The sequence below is a fragment of the Sus scrofa genome, chromosome 15, assembly GCF_054392235.1.
Source record: "Sus scrofa isolate SSC_HxYL_T2T_F1_AM1 chromosome 15, Sscrofa_HxYL_maternal_Yorkshire_Landrace_v2.0, whole genome shotgun sequence".
Classification (NCBI taxonomy): Eukaryota; Metazoa; Chordata; class Mammalia; order Artiodactyla; family Suidae; genus Sus; species Sus scrofa.
In genome coordinates, this window is record NC_139397.1 from 70,933,614 (window position 1) to 70,957,231 (window position 23,618).

Genomic DNA, 23,618 nt, shown 5'->3' on the forward strand with positions numbered 1-23,618 from the left:
TGTTTATGTTTGTATAGTACTTCATACTATGCATGGATCACAATGGACCTAACTAATGCTGTGTGGTTGAACAGTTAGGTCTGTGCTAGTGTGAAATATGCTGACACATGCCTCCTTGGCGATGAGCGTGCTCTGTTTTCCATGTGATCTTAGAGTGCTGAAAGATGGAAAGGGCCTCATGGGGTCTTTCTACTGTACCATTCAGTAGTACGAATTCCCCAAGGTGCACATGATATTCCCAGTGTGCTTTTTGTCAACAGTGGTTTCTTTCTGGCTGACCCTAGTGAGAAGAGTGGCAACAGAAACATGCGTCTAGAGAACAGAGAAGGCAGGCCGACCTCTGGCGTGCTGGAGATGGAGCTCCCTCAGGCGTCTGCCCCCAGCCGTGCTGGCCTAGGAAGTCTGGGGCTGGTGGGACTCGACAGCAGCAACCACAGACCACAGCAGGGAGGCAGCAAGGCAGGCTCCCGGGGCCCCTACCTCAGTGGGGCTGCTGGGCAGAGCTGCTGGGTTCCTATGGACCAGGATTTTGGCCCATTCCTCACGGAGCGGAGGTGAGTTTAAAACAATTTTGTCTTGTAAATGTGGAATTCATGAATATTAGAATTCCATGAGCATAGTTTCCTCACATTTTTTGGTGAGAAAAATTTCCAGATATTGTGCAAGAATCTTTCCAGTATTACTACTTCCCTGGCTTCCTTTGAATGAATGCTGTTTCTAAAATGTGGCTAACATAAATCCAAAAGATAATAAAAATAGAAAATGTAGCTAACATAAATCTAAAAGATAATAAAAATAGAAAAAGTGGCTAACATAAATCCAAAATTTTCTAAAAATCGAAAGCAAGTTTTTAGAATTAAACCTTGGCATTTACTACATTATTTAAGGTAGTGAAAGTTTTATATGATTTTAAAGCATATGTATGTAACTTTAAACATGTTTTATTCCATATATACATTAAGTGGATCGATTGAATATTGTTTTTCACATTAGAAAAATCTAGATTTACTTTAAAAACTTTTGATAAAAGCTTTAACAATGTAAAAGCAATGAATATACATAAAAGTAGCATCCTATGAGAATGTGTCTATGGTGCCTTTTTGGGACATATTGGTTATTCAGTCCTGAAAGGATGAAAGACTAACGAATTTCTAATTTCCAGAAAAAGACATTGCAGTGAGTTGAGAGTCTGGACAACCAGGAGAGGAAGTATTTTCCAAGTTCTTTACCTCATGTATTCCTTCTGTGCACCAGGAGGCTACCTGGGGACACTCACTGTGGGCTTTATGAACAGGAGGTCCAGAGGGAGAGTGTGGGGCACACTTGGGGCTTGGGGAGGACAGCCAGAAGGCACCTGCCATTGTCTGAGGATCAGAGGAAACTTGGAGGGCAAAAGAAGACCTCCCATGCAGCTCTGCCAGCCTTTGTGTCCCCATGTTGTGAGGACAGAGCCCAGAAATGTCACCTTCCCCAGGGATGATAGGAAGCAGGTAGAGAGTCTGGAGAGCTGACCTGGGCATGTCCCCAAGCAGGGCCAAGGGTCAAGCCTAGGGATGCAGGGCTGAAAGTCAGTGCAGCTAGGAGGCGATGGCTATGGCTGAGGACCCCACCACAGACAAGCAGGGACCCTGGGTCGCAGAGGAGAGCATCCCAAGATGCACCTTTCCCTGCTGAGCTTCTTCACAAGAGGGAGCCACAGCAACCAGGAAACCCAGCCCACAGCATCCTTGCAAGAGTGAACCTTGCCTAGTGCCTCTGTTCTGTGAGCACTTAGAAGCAGGACTAGCTTGGTGTGAGCGTCTGTGAGTGTGGAGGGCCTGGTCCCATCCCACAGGAGCACTTGGCTGAACTCCTGAAATGGCATGCAGTTCCCAGGAATGCACGTGTGGTGTTATCTTGTGGCTCCAAATGCATAGCTTTCTAAAGCTTACTTCAGGGTCATTGCATTTTTCCCTTTTTGTTTCATGAAAATAAGTAGAAAAATGAAAGGTCAAGTGTTCTTATGGATGATAAGATGTATAGATGAGGCAAGATGGAAGCCATTAGGTTCACAAAAAAAGTCAACTCTGTAGCCTGAATTTAAAATTTATAAACTGGAGTTCCCGCTGTGGTGCAGCGAAAATAAACCTGACTATGATCCATGAGGATGCAGGTTTGATCCCTGGCCTCTCTCAATGGATTAAGGATCCGGATTGCCATGAGCGGTGGTGTAGGTCACACACGCTGCTTGGATCTGATATTGCTGTGGCTGTGGCATAGGCCGGCAGCTGTAGCTCCAGTTTGACCCCTAGCCTGGGAACCTCCATATGCTGTGGGTGCAGCCCTAAAAAGACAAAAAATAAAATAAAATGTATAAACTGTTATAGGTTCATGAAGAGAAGGAACAAAACTCAAAAATGCTATGAGAGGCTACAAATAGATTGCTTAATATTGTGCCCAAAAGATAATTTGGGATTTTATGTTTTTTTAACTCTGAGAGCAGTCTCCTTTCAGTTTCCCGTTGATCTGTTATTCATTTTGAACTGGAGGGAAGCAGGCAGAGGTGTGAGTAGGCAGAAGTGTTTGGCCTGCTGTGCCCCATTTGTCCTTTGGCTGCCAGGAATAGTATATAGTTTGCAATCCTGGACCTTGATACTTTAGGCTTTTTTTTTTTTTTTTTTTTTAATGTCTTTTTAGGGCTGCAGGTGCAGCATGTGGAATTTCTCAGGCCAGGGGCCGGATTGAAGCTGCAGCTGCTGGCCTATGCCACAGCCACAGTAGTGCAGGATCTGATTTGTGTCTGCGACCTACACCACAGCTTATGGCAATGCCAAATCCTTAGCCCACTGGATCTGGGATTGAACCTGAGTCCTCATAGATACTATTTAGGTTCCTTACCACTGAGCCATGGTAGAAACTCCTCAGGTTTGCTCTTTTTAAAGATTGTTTTGGCTATTTGGGGTCATTTGTGTTCCATAAAAAATTTTGAATTATTTGTTCAAATTCTGTGAAAAATGACATTGGTATTTTGATAGGGATTGCATTAAATCATTGAATTTGTAGATTACCTTGGTTAGTATGGTCATTTTAACAATATTAATTCTTCCAGTTCATGAATGCAGTGTATCTTTCCATTTGTTTGTGTAATTTTTTTTTTCTTTTTAGGGCTGCACCCACAGAATATGGAGGTTCCCAAGCCAGGGGTCAGATTGGAGCTACAGCTGCCAGCCTATACCACAGCCACAGCAATGCAGGATCTGAGCTGCATCTGCCACCTATACCACAGTTCGTGGCAATGCTGAATTCCTAACCCACTGAGTGAGGCTAGGGATTGAACCCACAACCTCCTGTTTATTAGTCGGATTCATTTCTGCTGCACCACAATGGGAACTCCTGTTTGTTAATCTTGAATATCTTTCATCAACATCTTATAGTTTTCTCAATAAAGGTATTTTACCTTCTTGGTTAGAGTTATTCCTAGGTATTTTATTCTTTTTGATACAATTATAAATAGGATTGATTTCTTGCTTTCTCTTTCTAATAGTTCGTTGTTGGTGTGTAGCAACAAACAGGTTTCTATGTATTATCTCCTGGAGCTTTACTAAATTCATTGATGAGTTCTAGTATTTTTTTTTTTTTGGTGTATTTAGTATTTTCTATGTATAGTATCATGTCATTTGCAGACAGTGACAGTTTTTCTTCTTCCTTTATAATTTGGATTTCTTTTGTTTCTTTTTCTTGTCTGATTGTTGTAGCTATATGTTGAATAGAAAAGGCTAGAAGGGGCATCTTTGTCTTTTTCCTGATCTTAGAGTAAATCCTCTCAGCTTTTCACCATTGAGTATAATGTTAGCTGTGGACTTGTCATGTATGGACTTATGTTGATGTTATGTTCCCTCTATTCTCACTTTGTTCAGAGTTTTTATCATGAATAGATGTTGAATTTTGTCAAAAGGCTTTTTTGCATCTGTTGAGGTCTATATGATTTTTATTCTTCAGACTTTTTTTGGGTTTTGTTTTGTTTTGTTTTACTTTTTAGGGCTGCATCTGTGGCATATGGATGTTCCCAGGCTAGAGGTCGAATCATTGCCACAGCTCACAGCAACGCCCCAACCCACTGAGGGGGGCTGGGGATCGAACCTGCATCTTCATGGATACTAGTCTGGTTCATAATCCACTGAGCCACAATGGGAGTTTTTTTTTTTGTTTGTTTTTTTGAAAAATTTATTGATGTATAGTTGATTTACAATGTTGTGTTAGTTTCTACGGTACAACAAAGTTATAAACATTATTTTTCATATTATTTTCCATTATGTTTGATCACAGGATGTTGAATATATCTCTTTCATACATAAGTGATATAGAAGTGACTAGGAGTCAAAGTGGGGGTCTAATCAGAGCTACAGCTGCTTGCCTACACCACAGCCACAGCAATGCCAGATCCTTAACACACTGAGCAAGGCCAGGGATCAAATTTGCAACCTCATGGTTCCTAGTCAGATTTGTTTCTGCTGCGCCACGACAGGAACTCCCTTTTATGTCTGTTAATATTTAATATTTGATTTATGTATTTAGATGGTCCTGTATTGAATGCATATATACTTACACTTGTTACATCTTCTTCTTGGATTAATCCCTTGATCATTATTGGAATATCATTCTTTATCTCTTATAACAGTTATTGTTTTAAAGCCTGTTTTTTCTGAGTTTTTTCTGGTATAAGTATGGCTACCTTGGCTTTCTTTTCTTTTTTTTTTTTTCTTTTTTTTTTGGAAAAAATGAATTGTATTGATTAGATTATACTTGTTATAGCACAAAATGAACCTGAATATTTCAGGAAGGTTTTTCCAACAAAAAGGCTTTCTTTTTGTTTCTGTTTGCATAAGCTACCTTTTTCTTGTTCCCTCATTTTTAGTCTGAGTGTGTCATTAGGTCTGAAGTGAGTCAACTGTAGGCAATATATAAATGGGTCTTGTTTTTATATCCATTCAGCCACTCCCTGTCTTTAGATTGGCGCATTTAGTATTTTAAATAGTTTTTGATAGGTTTGTAGTTATTGCTATTTTGTTAATTGTTTGGGGTGTGTTGTGGTTCTTATATAGTTTTTTTTTTTTTTGCTCTTTTCATTTTTGATTTGATGACTGTCTCTAGTTTTATGTTTCATTGCTTAGTTTTCTTGCATGTGTATCTATTATAGATTTTTGGTTTTTAGTTACCATGAAAGTTATATATATAGTAATTTCTCTCTCTCCATCTCAAAATATATATATGATTTTAAGTTTCTGATCTCTTAAGTTTGAATGCTTTTTAACAACCCTGCATTTTTACTCCCCCTCAGCGTTTATTGTTTTTGAAGCTATATTTTACATCCTTTTGTGTACCCCTTAACTACTTATTGTGGACACAGATAATTTTACTACTTTTGTCTTTTAAACTCCTAATATCTTTATAATTCCTTCCAGTGTATTTTTTATTGCAGTTATTGTATCCTTCAGCTCTAGCTTTCTTTATGTTTTCTAAATCTTTGTTAAACTCACTGTGTTCATCCTTTCTTCTCCTGAGTTCATTAAATATCTTTATGGTCATTTTCTTGAAAACTTTCAGGTAGGTTCTTCTCTCCACTTTGCTTGATTCTCCTGGTGTTTTATCTTGTTTTATCATTTGGAGCATATTCCTCTGTTATATCATTTTGCTTAATTCTCTATTTTTATTTCTGTGCATTAGGTGGAACGGTGACACCCCTTGATCTTGGAGAAGTAGCCTTACATAGGAGAAATCCTGTGTGTCCCAGCAGTGCACTCACCTCTGGTCACCAGAGCTAAATGCTCTGGGGGTGCTCACTATGTGGGTTGTATGGATCCTCCTCTTGTGATAGCTAACTATTGTGGGTAGTCTTATAAGTATGGCTGGCCCCTCATCTGGCTGATTGCCAGGCTTTGCCTTGTACATAGGTTTTTAGCAGCTGATGGATGGGGCTGGGTCATAAAGTTGCCTGGCTGTGGTGCCCTAGAGGGTCCCACGGCTAGTACTGGCTGTTTGCTGCTGTCACAGCCTCAACCAAAACTGAAGCAAAGGAATATTATAGGAATTAGGCAAAAATATGAGATTTGGGCTCTGACTAATCAGCAAAAAAGCAACCAACTCAGCCAGCTTTATTTGCTGTACAAGAAAATAAAGACTAGCTTCTATTAAAAAAAAAGATCAAGGGTTCTGGATTTAGTGTCAGCCTGCTGGTATGATGGGCTGGGCCTGTGGGACTCCTAGAGCTGGTATTAACTTGCTGGTGAATGGAGATTAGGCCCAGGAGGTCCCAGGCTTAGTTTCAGCCTGCTGGTGGGTAGACCATGGTACTGGTGCTTCTAGATTTAGAGTCCTGGGTTCCTAGAGTTGGTGTCAGCCTGCTGGTGGGCTGAGTTGGATCTTAGGGTCTCTGGCTACAGGGCATGGGGGTCTCAGAACTGGTGCTAGCACTCTGGTAGGTGGGGCCAAACCCTGATGTGACTGGCTAAGGGGCCCACGCTATTCCAGAGCTGGTGTTGGCCCACTGGTGAGTGGGGCTGGGTCTCAGCAGTCCACAGAAGTTCCAGGGCTAGTGCAGGTACACTGGTGGGCGAGTCTGGGTCCTGTGCCCTCTGGTGGGCATGGCTGTGTCCTTGGGTGGCTGGAAAGTCCTGGGCAGTGGGCCTGCTGGTTGATGGGGGTTTGTCCCCACCCAGCTAGCTGCTTGGCTTGAGGTCTCCCAGTATTGGTGTCAATAGGCTGGTAGGCAGGACTAGGTTTGGTGTTAATAAGCTGAAGGGAGGATTTCACAATGGCACTTGTGAGCTCCAGTGCCCTTGTTGTAGAACAAGCCCTCCAGAATGGCTTCCACCAGCATCTGTGTCCCCAGGGTAAGCTCTAGTTGTCTCCTTCCTCTCCGGGAGGCTCTGCCCTGGATCCCAGAGCATGTGAGATTTTGTGTGCACCCTTTAAGAGTGGAGTCTCTGTTTCCCACAGCCCTTTGGCCCTCCTGAAAGTAAGCCCCACTGGTGTTCAGGGGGGTTAATCTTCCCAGTTTAGGACCCTTGGGCTGGGGACCCCAACGTGGGGGTAAGACCCTTTGCTCCTTGGGGGAGGGGGAACCATTGCAATTGTAATTACCTTCATGTTTGTGGGTTTCCCACCTAGGGGCATGGGACTTGACTATACTGTGTCTCTGCCCCTCCTACCCATCTCATGGTTCCTGTATTATATCTTTATTTGTGGAAGATCTTTTCTCCTAGTCTTAGGTTCTTTCTCATCAATAGTTGCTCTGTAAATTGTTGTAATTTTGGTGTGCCCATGTCAGGAGGTGAGCTTGGGGTCTTCCTACTCTGCCATCCTCACCAGCTCTGATTTTACTCTCTTTTAACAATGCTCCTATACCAGAGGGGACAAAAGAACTAAAAAGGCGGATTTCATTCTGGTGACCCCTCAGCCCTTGTCTTTGGGATCCTGGGCCTTCTCTCGCAGCTGCGGTGCTGGAACTCTGCTGAATATTTCTTGCAGCTGTTCTCCACCTGTCCTCACTGAGGACTTCTACCCCTTTGCTACTGGAGACCTCCAAGTGAGAGGATGCATTGTTCCTACATGTTTAGTGACACAGAAGAAACCTGCCAAGATAAATGTTAATGAATTTTTTTCTGATATGTTAGTTTTCTTTATAGAAAAATAAGCAATATTTTGCACAGACTTCCCATTTCTTCACTCTCTTACTCATTCTCTTATCTAAATATAGTATGGTTTTGAATCTTATTTATCAGAAAATTTTGTATGGATGTCCCTTTTAATGCAAAATAGCACATCAGATCTGAGATATGGACTTAAACATAGTATATTGTCAGGCTGAATCATCTGACATGACCAATTCATCTTTCACGAACTGATTATTGTATTTTATTACCATGCCAAAATAAATAAATTGCTAAAAATTTGCAAATTGAAGGGGAAAAATGACCTTACCACAATTATTACCATCTACTGGCATTTACCTATATTCTCTTCTAGCCTTCTCCCACATGTAATACATATTTTTACATTGTTACATTCATAGTATATGTCCTATTTTGTATTTCTTTTATGTAATGATATATTGTAAATATTATTGGTATTGTCGTTGCTGTCCAAAGCTATTTTTAATATATATGTTTTTTATTGAAATATAGTTGATTTATAGTATTGTTAGTTTCAGGTATACAGCGTAGATTCATTATTTTTACAGATTACATTCCATTGTAGGTTATTACAGAATAATAGATATAATTCTCTGTGCTATATAGTAAATCCTATTATGTACTTATTTTATGTATAATAATTTTTATCTGTTAACCCCTATAATCCTAATTTGCCCCTTTATTCTTTTTTCTCCCTTTTGGTAACCACAAGTTTTTTTTTAATGACTTTGAGTCTGTTTTTGCTTTGTATATACATTCATTTCTGTTATTTTTTAGATTCCATGTATGTATTATCATATAGTATTTGTATCTCTGTCTGACTTACTTCTCTAAGCATAGCATTCTCTAGGTTCATCCACATTGTTTCATTTGGCAGTATTTCATTCTTTTTATGCTTGAGTAATATTCCATTGCATATATAAAAAACATCTTCTTTTTCCATTCATCTCCTATGGGACTTGGGTAGCTTCCATGTCTTGGCTGTTGTAATCAATGCTACTATGAAAATGAAAAATTAGTGTTTTCATTTTTTCCAGATATATTCCCAGGAATGGAGTTGCTGGATCATATAGTAGTTCTCTTTATAGTTTTTAAGAAACCTCCATATTGTTTTCCTTGGTGGCTGCACCATTTTACATTCCTACCAACCAAAGATAGTTCCCTTTTCTCCACATCCTCACCAACATTTGTTATTTGAAGACTCATGGCATATGGAAGTTCCTGGGCCAGGGATTGAATCTGAGCCACAGTTTTAACCTATACCACAGCTGCAATAATGCCAGATCCTTAACCCACTGCACCAGGCTGAGGATCGAACCTGTACTGCTGCAGAGACAACATTGGATCCTTAACGTGCTGCATCACTGTGGGAACTCCCTATAGACTTTTTGATGATGGCCATTCTGACTGGTCTGAAGTGATATCTCATTGTGATTTTGATTTGCATTTCTCTAATAATTAGTGATGTTGAGCTTCTTTTCATATCTATCTGTTAACCATCTGTATGTCTTCTTTGGAAAAATGTCCATCAAGTCTTTGGTCTATTTTTTGATAGGATTGTTTGGCTTTTTTATATTGAGTTGTATGAGCAGTTTGTGTATTTTGAATATTAGCCCCTTATTGGTTATGTTGTTTGCAAATATTTTCTCCCATTTTGTAGGTTGTCTTCATTTTGTTGTGCAAAAACTTTTGTTTGATTAGGTCTCATTTGTTTATTTTGGTTTTATTTATTTTGCCTTGGGAAACTGACTTAAGGAAATATTGCTATGATTTATATCTGAAAATATTTTGGTGATGTTTTCTTCTAGGAGTTTTATGGTGTCTTTTTTGTTTGTTTGTTTGTTTCCTGTTTTTCTAGGGCCATACCTGCGGCATATGGAAGTTCCCAGGCTAGGGGTCGAATTGGAGCTGTAGCTGTCCATGTACGTCAGTGTCAGATTTGAGCCTTGTCTGTGACCTACACCACAGCTCACAGCAATGCTGGATCCTTAACCCACTGATCAAGGCCAGGGATCAAACCCATGTCCTCCTGGATGCTAGTCTGGGTTTGTTACTGCTGAGCCATAACGGGAACTCCTATTGTGTCATATCTTACATTTAGATCTTTAAACCATTTTAAATTTATTTCTGTATATGGTATGAGGGAGTATTCTAATTTCATTGTTTTACATGTGGTTGTCCAGTTTTCCCAGCACCACTTGTTGATGAGACTGTCTTTTCTCCATTGTGTATTCTTGCCTCCTTTTTCATAGATTAATTGATTGTAGGTGTCTGGCTTTATTTCTGGGCTCTCTATTCTGTTACATTGATCTATGTGTCAGTATAACAGTTTTGATGACTGTAGCTTTGTAGTATAGTTTGAAGTCTGGAAGGGTTATACCTTAAGTTTTGTTGTTTTTCCTCAGGATGGCTTTGGCAACTTGAGGTCTTTTGTGGTCCCATATAAATTTTAGGATTATTTGTTCTAGTTCTGTGAAAAATATCATGAGTATTTTGATGGGATTGCATTAAATTTCTAGATTGCTTTGGGTAGTATGGCCATTTTAATAATACTAATTCTAATCAAAGAACATGGGATATTTTCCTTTTTGAATCATCTTCAGTTTCTTTCATCAATATTTTATAATGGTCAGCGAATTTTCAGTGTGTAGGTCTTTTACCTCCTTAGTTAAATTCCCAGGTTTTCTAAGGCGATTTTTTTTTTTTTTGTCTTTTTAGGGCTGCACCCACAGCATGTGGATGTTCCCAGGCCAGGGGTCCAATTGGAGCTGTAGCTGTGAGCCTTTGCCACAGCCACAACAATGCCAGATCTAAGCCATGTCTGCAATCCACACCACAGATCACACAATGCTGGATCCCTGACCCAGTGAGCGAGGCCAGGGATTGAACCCACAACCTCATGGTTCCTAGTTGGATTTGTTTCCACTGCACCACGATGGGAACTCCTCTAATGTGATTTTGGTTTTTTTTAGTCTTTTTTGTCTTTTTAGGGCTGCACCTGTGGCATATGGAGGTTCCCAGACTAGGGGTCTAATCGGAGCTGTAGCTGCCAGCGTAGTCCACAGCCACAGCAATGCTAGTTCCAAGCCACGTCTGTGATCTACACCACAGCTTCACGGCAACACTGGGTCCTTAACCCACTGAGCAAGGCCAGGGATTGAACCTGCAACCTCATGGTTCCTAGTCAGATTTGCCTCTGCTGCACCATGACGGGAACTCCTCCTTTAATGTGATTTTTAATAGGATTGAAAAAATTTTTTTTTCTTTCTGATATTTCATAATTAGTTTAGAAATGCAACAGATTTCTGTTTTTTAATCTTGTATCCTACAACCTTGCTGGATTTATGTATTAGTTCTACCAGTTTTGGAGTGGAAACTTTAGGGTTCACTAAATAGAATGTATCATGTTATCTGCAAATAAAGAGTTATTTTTTTCTTTCCAAATTGGATGCTTTTAATTTTTTATTTAATTTTTGTCTGATTGCTGTGGCTAGGACTTCTAGTGCTGTGTTAAATAGAGGCATCTTTTCTTTTTTTCTGAATTTAGCCAGAAGGCATTCAGCTTTTCACCATTGCGTATTAGGCTAACTGTGGGTTTGTTTTAAGTGGCCTTTATTATGATGAGCTGTGTTCCCTATGTACTGAATTTGATGAGAGTTTTTATCATGAATGGATATTGAGTTTGTCAAATGCTTTTTCTGTGTCCGTTGAGATGATCATGTGGTTTTTGTCTTTCCTTTTGTTCATATGCTGTATCACATTGGTTGATTTACATATGATGAACCATATCCTTGTGACCCTGGAATAAATCCAACTTGGTCATGGTGTATGATCCTTTTAATGTTTTATTGGATTCAGTTTGCTAATATTTCATTGAAGAATTTTGCATCTGTATTCATCAAAGATATTGGCCTGTAATTTTCTTTGTAGTGTCCTTATGTGGTTTTGGTGTCATGGTAATGATGGTCTCACAGAATGAATTTGGGAGTGTTCCCTCCTCTTCAGTCTTTTGAAAGAATTTGAGAAGGATTGGTATAACTTCTTCTTTTATGCTCGGTAGAATTTCCCAGTGAAACTGGCCAGTCCTGGACTTTTGTTCACAGGGAGGTTTTTTGTTTTTGGTTTTTTTTTTTAAGTTCTGGATTCTATTTCATTTCTAGTAATCAATCTATCCAAATTTTCTGTTTTTCTTGACCTAGTCCTGCAAGTCTATATGTTTCTAAAAACTTGTCCATTTCTTATAGGTTATCCAGTTTTTTTTTTTTGGCATATAAGTGTTCATAGTATTCTCTTATGATTTTTTATATCTCTGTGGTATCAGTTGTTACTTCTCTTCTTTTATTCCTATTTTGTTTATTTTCATCCTCTCTTTTCTTCTTGGTGAGCCTGGATAAAGGTTTATCAATTTTGTTTAACTTTTCAAAAAAACTATCACTTGGTTTCATTGATCTTTTCCATTGTTTTTGAAGTGTATTTTATTTATTTCCTCTCTAGTCTTTAATATTGTCTTCCATTTGCTGACTTTTATTCTTTTTTTAACTAAGCAAATATTTAATTTAGTAAACATCCATTCATATCAAAAAGAAACAAACCCACACAATATCATGAGACAATTTATATACTTATGGTGATTACAGATTTGAAACCAAGTCTTTCTTTCAAAGATCAGTGCATCTAAACTGTTTAACTCATTATCATCTTTGAATATCAAGACACCAAAAACAAAAGGTGATATTTTAAATAGGAAAATGAAAGTTTCAAAGTAAAAGTAACTCTTTCTTCCAATAAAAACACATGGAATTTTTCTACAACATTATAAAGGTTAAATACAAATAAAATGCACTGCACCCTTAACGAAACAAAAATTTTTAAAAATCTCTATAGACCTAAATCTATATATACAGACTGAAATGAATCTATGCAGGTTTTTTTGTTGTTTTTTTTTTTTTTTGTCTTTTCTAGAGCTGCACCCGTGGCATACAGAGGTTCTCAGGCTAGGGGTCTAATCAGAGCTGTAGCCGCTGGCCTATACCACAGCCACAGCCACATGGGATCTGAGCCATGTCTGCAACCTACACTGCAGCTCACGGCACACCAGATGCTTAACCCACTGAGCAAGCCCAGGGATTGAACCCATATCCTCATGGATATTCCTTATGGATACTACTTGGGTTCTTAACTCACTGAACCAAAGCAGGAATTCCTTGTCTTCTTTATTAATATATGTATTTCCTAATATATAATCAACAAAAATGACAGTGCTTTCAAGATGTATAACATAAAGCAAGATCATCTTTACATCAGTAACTTAAAGGAGGGGAAAAACTTTAGGTATAATCTGCTTAACCCACAACCCACTGAACCACAATGGGAACTCCTATTTATCTTTTTATTTACTTAAAAAAACTTTAAAGTAGTAGGCTGCCTAATTAATCCAGACAGTAGAGAAAGTAGGATGAGGCAGGAAATAAGAGCTGAGACTAAACATATTTAACTGCGAAGAGGATTATCTACTTGTCTTCAGTTTCTCTTTTGACATCGCACCAAGAATGAGGGTGAAGAATACTAATTCCCAGTACAGTGTCAATAAAAAATAAGTTGGATAAATTTATCCCTCATTGTGTCCCACTAATGATTTATCTATACAAATGGAAAGAAATTTAAGGAAAAGTATGATTCCATCTCAAAAGATTTAAGGACAATCATAGTTTAGGTCAATTTTTTGACTATAATAGTAATATCCCATTCTAAAAGAATAGTCCGAGAAGGGAAAAAGCAGGTAGCTATTTTAAGTTCCAAATAAAATGAATCTTTATACTCATGTAATAATCCTCAGTTATCTCTTACATACACAAACATTTCCTCTTAATCCTCCAAAATCTGATGCCAAAAGATGATGTCTCACTCATACCATACATGAAGAAACAAAGGTGTATATCTACTATAGATTTTAGTTTGTGGTTACCGTGAGATTTTGATATAGGAATCTGTCTGTCTGTCTGTCTATCTGTCTGTCTGTCTGTCTGTCTATCTATCTATCTATCTATCTATCTATCTATCTATCTATCTGTCTATCTATCTATCTATCTATCTGGGATTGTTTTAAATTGTTGGTCTCTTAATTGCAAATGCATCTTCAGTATCCTGCATTTGTACTCTCCTTTTCTCATCATTTCTGGTTTTGTTAGCATATTTGTGTGTGAATCATTTTCTATGTTTACTATATGTTTGCCTTTACTGGTGAGCCTTCTCATTTGTAATTTTCTTTTTTCTAGTTGTGGCCTTTTCTTTTCTACCTAGAGTTCCATTAGTATTTGTTGTAATGGTGGTTTAGTGGTCCTGAATTCTCTTAGCTTTTCCTTGTCAATGAAGCTTTTGATTTCTACATCAAATCTGAATGAGAGCCTTGCTGGATGGAATAATCTTGATTATTGGTTTTTGAATGGAGGTTTTTTCCTTTCATCACTTTAAGTGTATCATGCCACTCCCTTGTGGCCTGCAGAGTTTCTGCTGAAAAATCAGCTGTTAATCTTATCATCTGTAGGTTGTATGTTGTTTCTTTTCCCTAGCTGCTTGAAATATTTTTTTTGTCTTTAATTTTGGTCAGTATGATTAATATGTCTCTTGGGGTGTTCCTCCTTGGATTTATTTAATATGGTATTCATTGGGCTTCCTGGATTTGAGTGAGTGATTCCTTTCCCATGTTAGGGAATTTTTCATCTGTTATCTCTCCAAATATTTTCTCTGGTCCTTTCTCTCTCTTTCTCTTTTCCTTCTGGCACCCCTATAATGTGGAGGTTGGTGCACTGAAAGTTGTCCCAGAGTTGTCTTAGACTGTCTTCATTTCTTTTCAGTCTTTTTTCTCTTTTCTGTTCCTCATCTATGATTCCCACCAGTCTCTCTTCCACCTCACTTATTTGTTCTTTTATCTCCTGTATTTTGCTGCCATTTCCTTCTAGTGGATTTTCATTTCAGTTATTGTATTTTGCATCTCTGCTTGCTTAATATTTAAATCTTATATTTCTTTGTTCAGTGTTTCTTGTAATTTATCAATCTTTGCCTCCAATTTATTTTCATAATCTTTTTTTTTTTCTTTTTAGGGCTGCACCTGTGGCATATGGAAGTTCCCAGGCTAGGGGTTGAATCGGAGCTACAGCTGCCAGCCTACACAACAGCCACAGCAATGTGGGATCCGAGCCACGTCTGCAACCTACACCACAGCTCACAGCAGCACCAGATCCTTAACTCACTGAGCAAGGCCAGGGATTGAACCTGAGTCCTCATGGATACTAGTCAGGTTCATTACCACTGAGCCACGATGGACACTGCCTGCTTCCAAGATCTCAAATCATCTTTGCTATCATTAGTCTAAAGTCTTTTTCATGGAGATTTCTAATCTCCAGATCACTTAACTGTTTTCCTGGGGTTTTTTGTTGTTGTTCCTTCATCTGGGTCATATTTCTCTGCCTTTTCATTTTGTATAGATTTTTAGCATGGTCTCCTTTTTGCAGGCAATAGGGTTGTAACCTCTCTTGCTTCTGATGCCTCCTTGTGACTGAGGTTGGTATGGGGGCTTCCTGCAGGCTTCCCGATGAGAGGGACTGGTGCCTGCCCACTGATAGGTGGAGCTGATTCTTATTCCTCTGGTGGGTGTGGTTATGTCTCTGGGAGAGATTAGAGGTGGCTCTGTGCCTGGTGGGTCTTTTTTTTTTTTTTGTATTTTCTTTATTACTCAAATGAATTTATCACATCTGTAGTTGTATAATGATCATAACAATCCAATTTCACAGGATTTCCATCCCACAACCCAAGCGCATCCCCCCACCCCCCAAACTGTCTCCTCCAGAGACCATAAGTTTTTCAATGTCTGTGAGTAAGCATCCGTTCTGCAAAGAGGTTCAGTCTGTCCTTTTCTCAAATTCCACACGTCGGTGAAAGCACTTGATGTTGGTGTCTCATTGTATGGCTGACTTCACTTAGCATGGTAGTTTCTAGGTCCATCCATGTTGCTAAAAATAACGTATTTCATTCCTTTTAATGGCTGAGTAATATTCCATTGTGTATATGTACCACATTTTCTTGATTCACTCCTCTGTCAGTGGACATTTAGGTTGTTTCCATGTTTTGGCTATTGTAAATAGTGTTGCGATGAACATTGGAGTACATGTGTCTTTTCAAGTCATGGTTTTCTCTGGATAGATGCCCAGGAGTGGGATTGCTGGATCAAATGGTAGTTCTATGTTTAGTTTTCTGAGGCATCTCCATACTGTTTTCCACAGTGGTTGCACCAATTTACAATCCCACCAACAGTGTAATAGGGTTCCCTTTTCTCCACACCCTCTCCAGCACTTATTGTTTGTAGACTTTTGGATGATGGCCATTCTGGCTGGTGTAAGGTGGTACCTCAGAGTGGTTTTGATTTGCATTTCTCTAATGATGAGTGATGTTGAACATCTTTTCATGTGTTTTTTGGCCACCTGTATGTCTTCTTTGGAGAACTGTCTATTTAGATCTTCTGCCCATTTTTTGATGGGGTTGGGTTTTTTTTGGTATGGAGCAATAGGAGGTGTTTATAAATTTTGGAGATTAATCTCTTGTCAGTTGATTCACTTGCAAAGATTTTCTCCCATTTTGTGGGTTGTATTTTTGTTTTGCTTAGGGTTTCCTTTGCTGTGCAGAAACTTTTAAGTTTGATTAGATCCCATTTGTTCATTTTTGTTTTAATTGTCAACACTCTCAGAGATGGATCTGAGAAGATGTTGCTGTCATTTATGTCAGAGAGTGTTTGGCCTGTTTTCCTCTAAGAGTTTTATAGTGTCTGGTCTTATATCTAGGTCTTAATCCATTTGGAGTTTATTTTTGTGTATGGTGTTAGGGAGTGTTTAAATTTCATTCTTTTCCATGTGGCTGTCCATTTTTCCCAGCACCACTTATTGAACAAGCTGTCCTTTCTCCATTGTATAGTCTTGCCTCCTTTGTCATAGATGAGTTGGCTATAGGTGCGTGGGTTTAATTCTGGGCTTTCTATCCTGTTCCACTGATCAATATTTCCAGTATCATATGGTTTTCAGGATTGTTGCTTTTTGTCTAGTCTGAAGTCCAGGAGCCTGATTCCTTCAGCTCCATTTTTCTTTTTCAGGATATCTTTGGCTCTTCTGGGTCTTTTGTGCTTACAAAAAAACTTCAAAATATTTTGTTTGAGTTCTGTGAAGAATGTCCTTGGTAATTTGATAGGGATTGCATTGAATCTGTAGATTGCCTTAGATAGTATAGTCATTTTGATGATATTAACTTTTCCAATCCACGAGCATGGTATATCTTTCCATCTATTTGTGTCATCTTTGATTTCTTTCATTAGTGTCTTATAGTTTTCAGAGTATAGGTCTTTTGTCTCTTTAGGTAGGTTTACTCCTAGGTATTTTATTCTTTTGGATGTGATGGTAAATGGAATTGATTCCCTGATTTCTCTTTCTGCTCTTTCATTGTTAGTGTATAGAAATGCCGTTGATTTCTGAGTATTAATTTTGTATCCTGTGACTTTGCCAGATTTGTGGATGAGCTCTAACAGTTTTCTGGTAGAGTCCTTAGGATTCCCTAGGAATAGTATCATGTCATCTGCAAATAGTGATAGTTTTACTTCTTCCTTTCCAATTTGGAGTCCTTTTATTTCTTTTACTTCTCTGATTGCTGTGGCTAGGACTTCCAGAACTATGTTGAAGAGTAGTGGTGAGAGCAGACATCCTTGTCTTGTTCCTGATCTCAGTGGGAATTCTTTCAGCATTTTGCCATTGAGAATGATGTTCGCTCTGGGTTTGTCATATATGGCCTTTATTATATTGAGGTAGGATCCCACTATGCTTACTTTCTGAAGGGTTTTTATCAGAAATGGGTATTGGATTTTGTCAAAGGCTTTTTCCACATCTTTTGAGAGGATCATATGGGTTTTTATTCTTCAGTTGGTTAATGTGGTGTATCACACTGATGGATTTGCAGATATTGAAGAACCCTTGCATCCCTGGGATAAATCCCACTTGATCATGATGTACAATCCTTTTAATGTATTGTGGAATGCAGTTTGCTAGTATTTTGTTGAGGATTTTTGCATCGATGTTCATCAGTGAAATTGGCCTGTAGTTTTCTCTTTTAGTGATATCTTTGTCTGGTTTTGGTATCAGGGTGATGTGTGCCTGGTGGGTCTTTAGCAACCTGGTTGCTGATGGACAGGCTATGTTCCCTCCCTGTTTGTTGTTCGGCCTGGGGCTTCTCAGCCCTGATTTGTGGGGCCAGATTTTTCCAAAATGGCCACCTCCAGGGGAGTTCACGTTTATGATTATTCCCGACACCTCTGCCTCCAGGGTCCTTCCCCCACAATGAGCCAAATGTTCCAGGGGCCCCTCCTCCAATGTCAGACCCCCAAGCATGGGAACCTGATGTGGGACGTAGAACTCTCACTCCTGTGGGTGAGCCTTTGGGATATTTATTTTCCAGTCTATGGGCTGACCACCTGTTGTTTTTTAAAGTGCTTATATCATGAAAGCATCCTTCCAACCCTCTGCATATGGCTTCTTCTTTGTCTTTGGATGTAGGATATATTTTTTGTTAGTTTCCAGTCTATTTTGTTGGTGGTTGTTCTGCAGTTGGTTGTAATTTTAGTGTTTTCATGAGAGAAGATGAGCTCTAGTCCATCTCTATCTAGTTTAATCTTTACTTTCGTGCTGTATATCTATACTTAAAAATTAAATTACTTGAAATATCTACCAATATTGCTAGTATTTACCAATTTAAAAATCATCAATAAAAGAAATAGTTCAGTTATTTTTCTTTGTTTGGTTAAATTTTGCTGTTAGGATTAGGATTAGGCTATTTGGACTTTATTTTTTATTTTTTGATGGTACAGTGAAAATTTTGTTTTTTCTTAGTTACTCTGAAAGTTAAATGAATTTCAAAAAAAATAAAAGTTAACTCTGTGAAGCACATGTAAAAATGAAGTGTATGACAAAGAAAACAGGATGGAAGAGAGTAATACAGCATATATTGTTACACTACACAGTTAAATATTCTTTTAAAATTTTTATTAGCGTGTAATTGATTTGCAGTGTTGTGTCAGTTTCTGGTACAGCAAGTGACCCAGTCATACACATATATATATATATATATATATATATATATATATATATATATATACATTCCTTTTCTTATATTATCTTCCATCATGGTCTATCCCAGGAGATTGGATTTAGTTCCCTGTGCTGTACAGTCGGATCTCATTGCTTATCCACTCTAAATGTAATAGTTTGCATCTTCTAACCCCAAACTTGCAGTCCATCCCACTCCCTCTCCAGGACTGGGCTCTTTAAAAAATTTTTTTTTAATTTAAAATTTAAAGAATTTTTAAGAATTTCCAGGGCTTCTCCTATCAAGGGCTGGGCAGGTCTGCTCCCATAGCCAGTCACCTAGTACCTGGTTATTCTCATGTATGTTCTGCAGATGTGTGTATTTTGCCTGCCCAGTGTAACCCATTCTATCATATCCTGCTCTGAGAGTCTGTCCAGTGATCATTTCTTATGTCAGGCCTACTCATCTTGCTCACTTTATACTAGTGCTCTAGTTGTTGTGTGGAAACATTTTAATTATCAGCTAACCTATGGATCTGCTTGCTTGCTTTGTACCTTGTGGAGCTCCCAGCAGCACCCTGACATTTGCACCCAGCCCACCTTTCCTGGCCAAGGCTGAACCAGGACTGATTCCCCAATCTTCTACATCTTTAGGATTTCCAGTCCTCCTACACGTGATGACCACACCACAAGGATACACACACACACACACACACACACACACACACACATTTTTATTCAAGTTGGGAAAAATCAAAAACTAACAACATTGTAAGTCAACAATACTGCAGTAAAATTTAAGAAAAAGGAAAACGTTACTTTAATCAGAGAGCCGGCAATCTGGGGAGATGGCAGACTCATATCCTAAAACCAACTCTGAAGATTCTGCTTGGCCATGAAAGTTTTTAAAGGGAAAAGGGGAGGTGATCTCAGTTAACCACTGAAATATAGTAATCAGATTCCTAGCCATCTTCTGCTGGGTTCAGGCCTATCCACTCCTCTATATCTTATCTAGATACTCTCTTGTTCAGGCAGTTTGCTCTCAAAGTTACTGAAGGGGAAGCAAGGGAGGAGCTCTAGCCATCTGTTAATGATCTGTTCTTCATTCCTGCTTCTTTGATCTATGGGACGAACCAACAGATTAGACAAGGTGTTGTGTGATTAAAAGATTTGAAAGATGTGCTTGGGCTGGAGATGAGTAGAGTGAGCATGGTGGTGCCTGGTTTAATGTTAGTTACAATATAGCTTTACTAAAGTTGACAAATAGAAAAGGGGCCTCCTGCTGAGGTGGTCATATTATAAGTGTACCATTGTTTACTATGGATTTGTGTGTGTGAGTTGTATGTATGCGTGCATACTTTTGTTATGTTATATGTGGACAGGTATACTGGTATTGTAAGTTACATTGTAAAACGCTAAAGATGTATACTTTAAACACTGAAGCAACAACTAAAGTAACAGCAAAGAATTATAACTAATATTCCAGCCTATAAAGGGGATAAAATGGAATCACACAAAATAATTACTGCAAAGTAAGTCAAAAAAGGAGGAAAAAGAGAATAAAGAAGAGATACATATTGCTACATATTAAAGAAGTAGCAAAATGGTAGATTTATACTTAAATATATCAATAATCACATTTTATAGAATGAACTGAGTACTCCAGTTAAAAGATAGATGTTGCCAGATTGGATAAGAACTATATCCTTCTATAATGGAACCCATTTTATTTTATTTTATTTATTTATTTTTATTTTCCCACTGTACAGCAAGGGGATCAAGTTATCCTTACATGTATACATTACAATTACATTTTCCCCCCACCCTTTGTTCTGTTGCAACATGAATATCTAGACAAAGTTCTCAATGCTATTCAGCAGGATCTCCTTGTAAATCTATTCTAAGTTGTGTCTGATAAGCCCAAGCTCCCAATCCCTCCCACTTCATCTGCCTCCTATCAGGCAGCCACAAGTCTTTTCTCCAAGTCCATGATTTTCTTTTCTGAGGAGATGTTCATTTGTGCTGGATATTAGATTCCAGTTATAAGTGATATCATATGGTATTTATCTTTGTCTTTCTGGCTCATTTCACTCAGTGTGAGATTCTCTAGTTCCATCCATGTTGCTGCAAATGGCATTATGTCATTCTTTTTTATGGCTGAGTAGTATTCCATTGTGTATATATACTACATCTATGGAACCCATTTTAAATATAAAATCACAGATAGGTCAAAAGTGGAAAGATGGAAAAAGACATACAATGCTAACATGGATACAAGAAAAGTGGAGTGTGGCTAAATTAATATCATAAAAAGTAGATTACAGAACAAAGAATATTATGAGAAATAAAGAAGGCTATGTCATAAAGGGGTCAGTTTATCAAGATTTTCAATGTTTATGGGCTTAATAAATAGCTTCAAAATATATGAAACAAACCCTGGTAGAACATAGCAAGAAATAGACAAACCCCAAATCAGAGCTGGAGATTTCAGGACTCACTCTCATTAATTAATAGAACATGTAGACAGAAACCCATCCATAGTCTAGACTTATTCAGATGGATATAGTAAACAGGGAAGGGAACTGTGGTCTGCAGAGAAACTTGGTACAACCCTTAATTCTCTGTGGTGAGTCTCCAATACACGTGTCCACACAGACCACTAGGACAAGTGTGTCCTCTATCCAGGCAGTTTTCTCCAAGAAGAACTTAGGAAATACACCAAACTGTGTTGCTAGCAGAGTCTACCCAGAAATATGAGATTGGGACCAAATCTAGCATCAGCTTCATGCATGCTTGAATATTTTATTGATTTCAAATTAGAGATTGGTTGAGAACAATTATTTTAAAATAGCCTCCCCTTTTCTTATATCAACTGCTGAGCAGGTGGTATGTGCACATACATATATGATATGAAAAATAGTTTGAAAAGTTGTAAAATGTTCTTCCAGAGAGCTGTTTATGCCATCAAATAACAGTGATCTTAGATTTCATATAGTAACATATTAGTATAAAAATTATACTTTAAATGAAGTCAAGCAAGAGGAAGTCCGTGGGCAGTCTCTTGGCCCAGCTCTGAGTGAAGGTGATATAGGTGCAAGACCAGTTGGCAGCTTCCTGCGCTCAGCTGCTCATGGGGCGTGGGCATGGGCCTCACCAAGAAGGCCCCAAACTGGAGGAGGGGTTAAGCCCAGTATGTGGAGCTTGAAGGAAAGGGGGCCACAGACACAGATGCTGGGGGCCAAATGGCATGGTCCTTCTGGAATAGGGCCATGGAACATTTCTGCCAGGTAGCATATTTTACTTTATTTAGGAAGAATGTGTTTTCTTGATAGCATTGATAATTCTTCATCCTGGTGGTCTAAAGAGCAGCGCATGTTCCTTTCTTGAGAAAAAGACTCCCAAATCCTTTTACAGCTTTAAATGGAGGAGACAACTACAGATGATCCCATTACTTCTACGTTTTGAGGAAAAAATTAATGTTTTCTTTTTTAAAAAAACAGATAGTTCTTGCAGGAGGATATCTGGATCCACTGTTCCCATTGATCAGTTTATCAATTTGCTAGTAACAAAGTACCACAGACTGAGTGGCTTAAACAACAGATGTTATTTTCTACAAAAGTTAAGATGGTTTAATAAACCACAATAGGTCACTTTACCCCTCACAGTTCTGGAGGCTGGACATTCAGAATCATGGATGGTTGGCTGTGTGGAAGGATCTGTTCCAGGCCTTTCTCCTTGTCTCTTAGATGGCCATATTCATGTTCATATGTTGTTCCTCCTGTGTGTGTGTGTTTGTGTCCACATTTCCTCAGTTATAAGGACACCAGGGAGTTCCCATTGTGGCTCAGCAGTAACAAACCCAACTAGTATCCATGGGTTCAATTCCTGGCCCCACTAAGTGGGTTAAGGATCCAGCATCGCCGTGAGCTGTGGCATAGGTTGCAGATGTGGCTTGAATCCCACATTTCTATGGCTGTGGTACAGGCTGGCAACTGCAGCTCCGATTCAACCCCTAGCCTGGGAACTTCCATATGCTACACATACAGCCCTAAAAAGATGAAAAAATAGGACACCAGTCATCATGGATTTTGGAACTATCTCTGATTTCATCTGCAATGACCCTATTTTCTTTTTTAAAAAAAAATTTTTTTCCCACTGTACAGCATGGGGTCAAAGTTACACATACATGTATACGTCATTTTTCCTCGCATTGTCATGTTGCAATGTAAGTATCTAGACATAGTTCTCAGTGCTACACAGCAGGATCTCATTGTAAATCCATTCCAAGAGCAATAGTTTGCATCTATTAACCCCAAGCTCCTGATCCCTCCCACTCCCTCCCTCTCCCCCTGGGGAGCCGCAAGTCCATTCTCCAAGTCTTTTCTGTGGAAACGTTCATTTGTGCCATATGTTAGATTCCAGATATAAGTGATATCATATGGCATTTGTCTTTCTCTTTCTGACTTACTTCACTCAGTATGAGAGTCTCTAGTTTCATCCATGTTGCTGCAAATGGCATTATTTTGTTCTTTTTGATGGCTGAATAGTATTCCTTTGTATATATATACCACCTCTTCCTAATCCAATCATCTGTTGATGGACATTTGGGTTGTTTCCAAGTCTTGGACATTGTGAATAGGGCTGAACATGCGGGTGCATGTGTCTTTTTCAAGGAAAGTTTTGTTCAGATATATGCTCAAGAGTGGGATTGCTGGGACATATGGTGGTTCTATGTATAGATTTCTAAGGTACCTCCATACTGTTCTCCATAGTGGTTGTACCAGCTTACATTTCCACCAACAATGGAGGAGGGTTCCCTTTTCTCCACAACCCC

At 38.7% G+C, this 23,618-nt stretch overlaps 1 protein-coding gene across 1 annotated transcript in view; it reads left to right on the plus strand.

Moving 5' to 3' along the window:
• OCA2 (OCA2 melanosomal transmembrane protein) overlaps window positions 1-23,618 on the plus strand; it is a gene marked incomplete at its 5' end in the record, with an annotated part of 212,604 nt that overhangs the window by 19,221 nt on the left and 169,765 nt on the right. Inside the window, 1 exon segment of the mRNA NM_214094.2 lies at window positions 285-554. Coding sequence (NP_999259.2) covers window positions 307-554 — 248 coding nt within the window.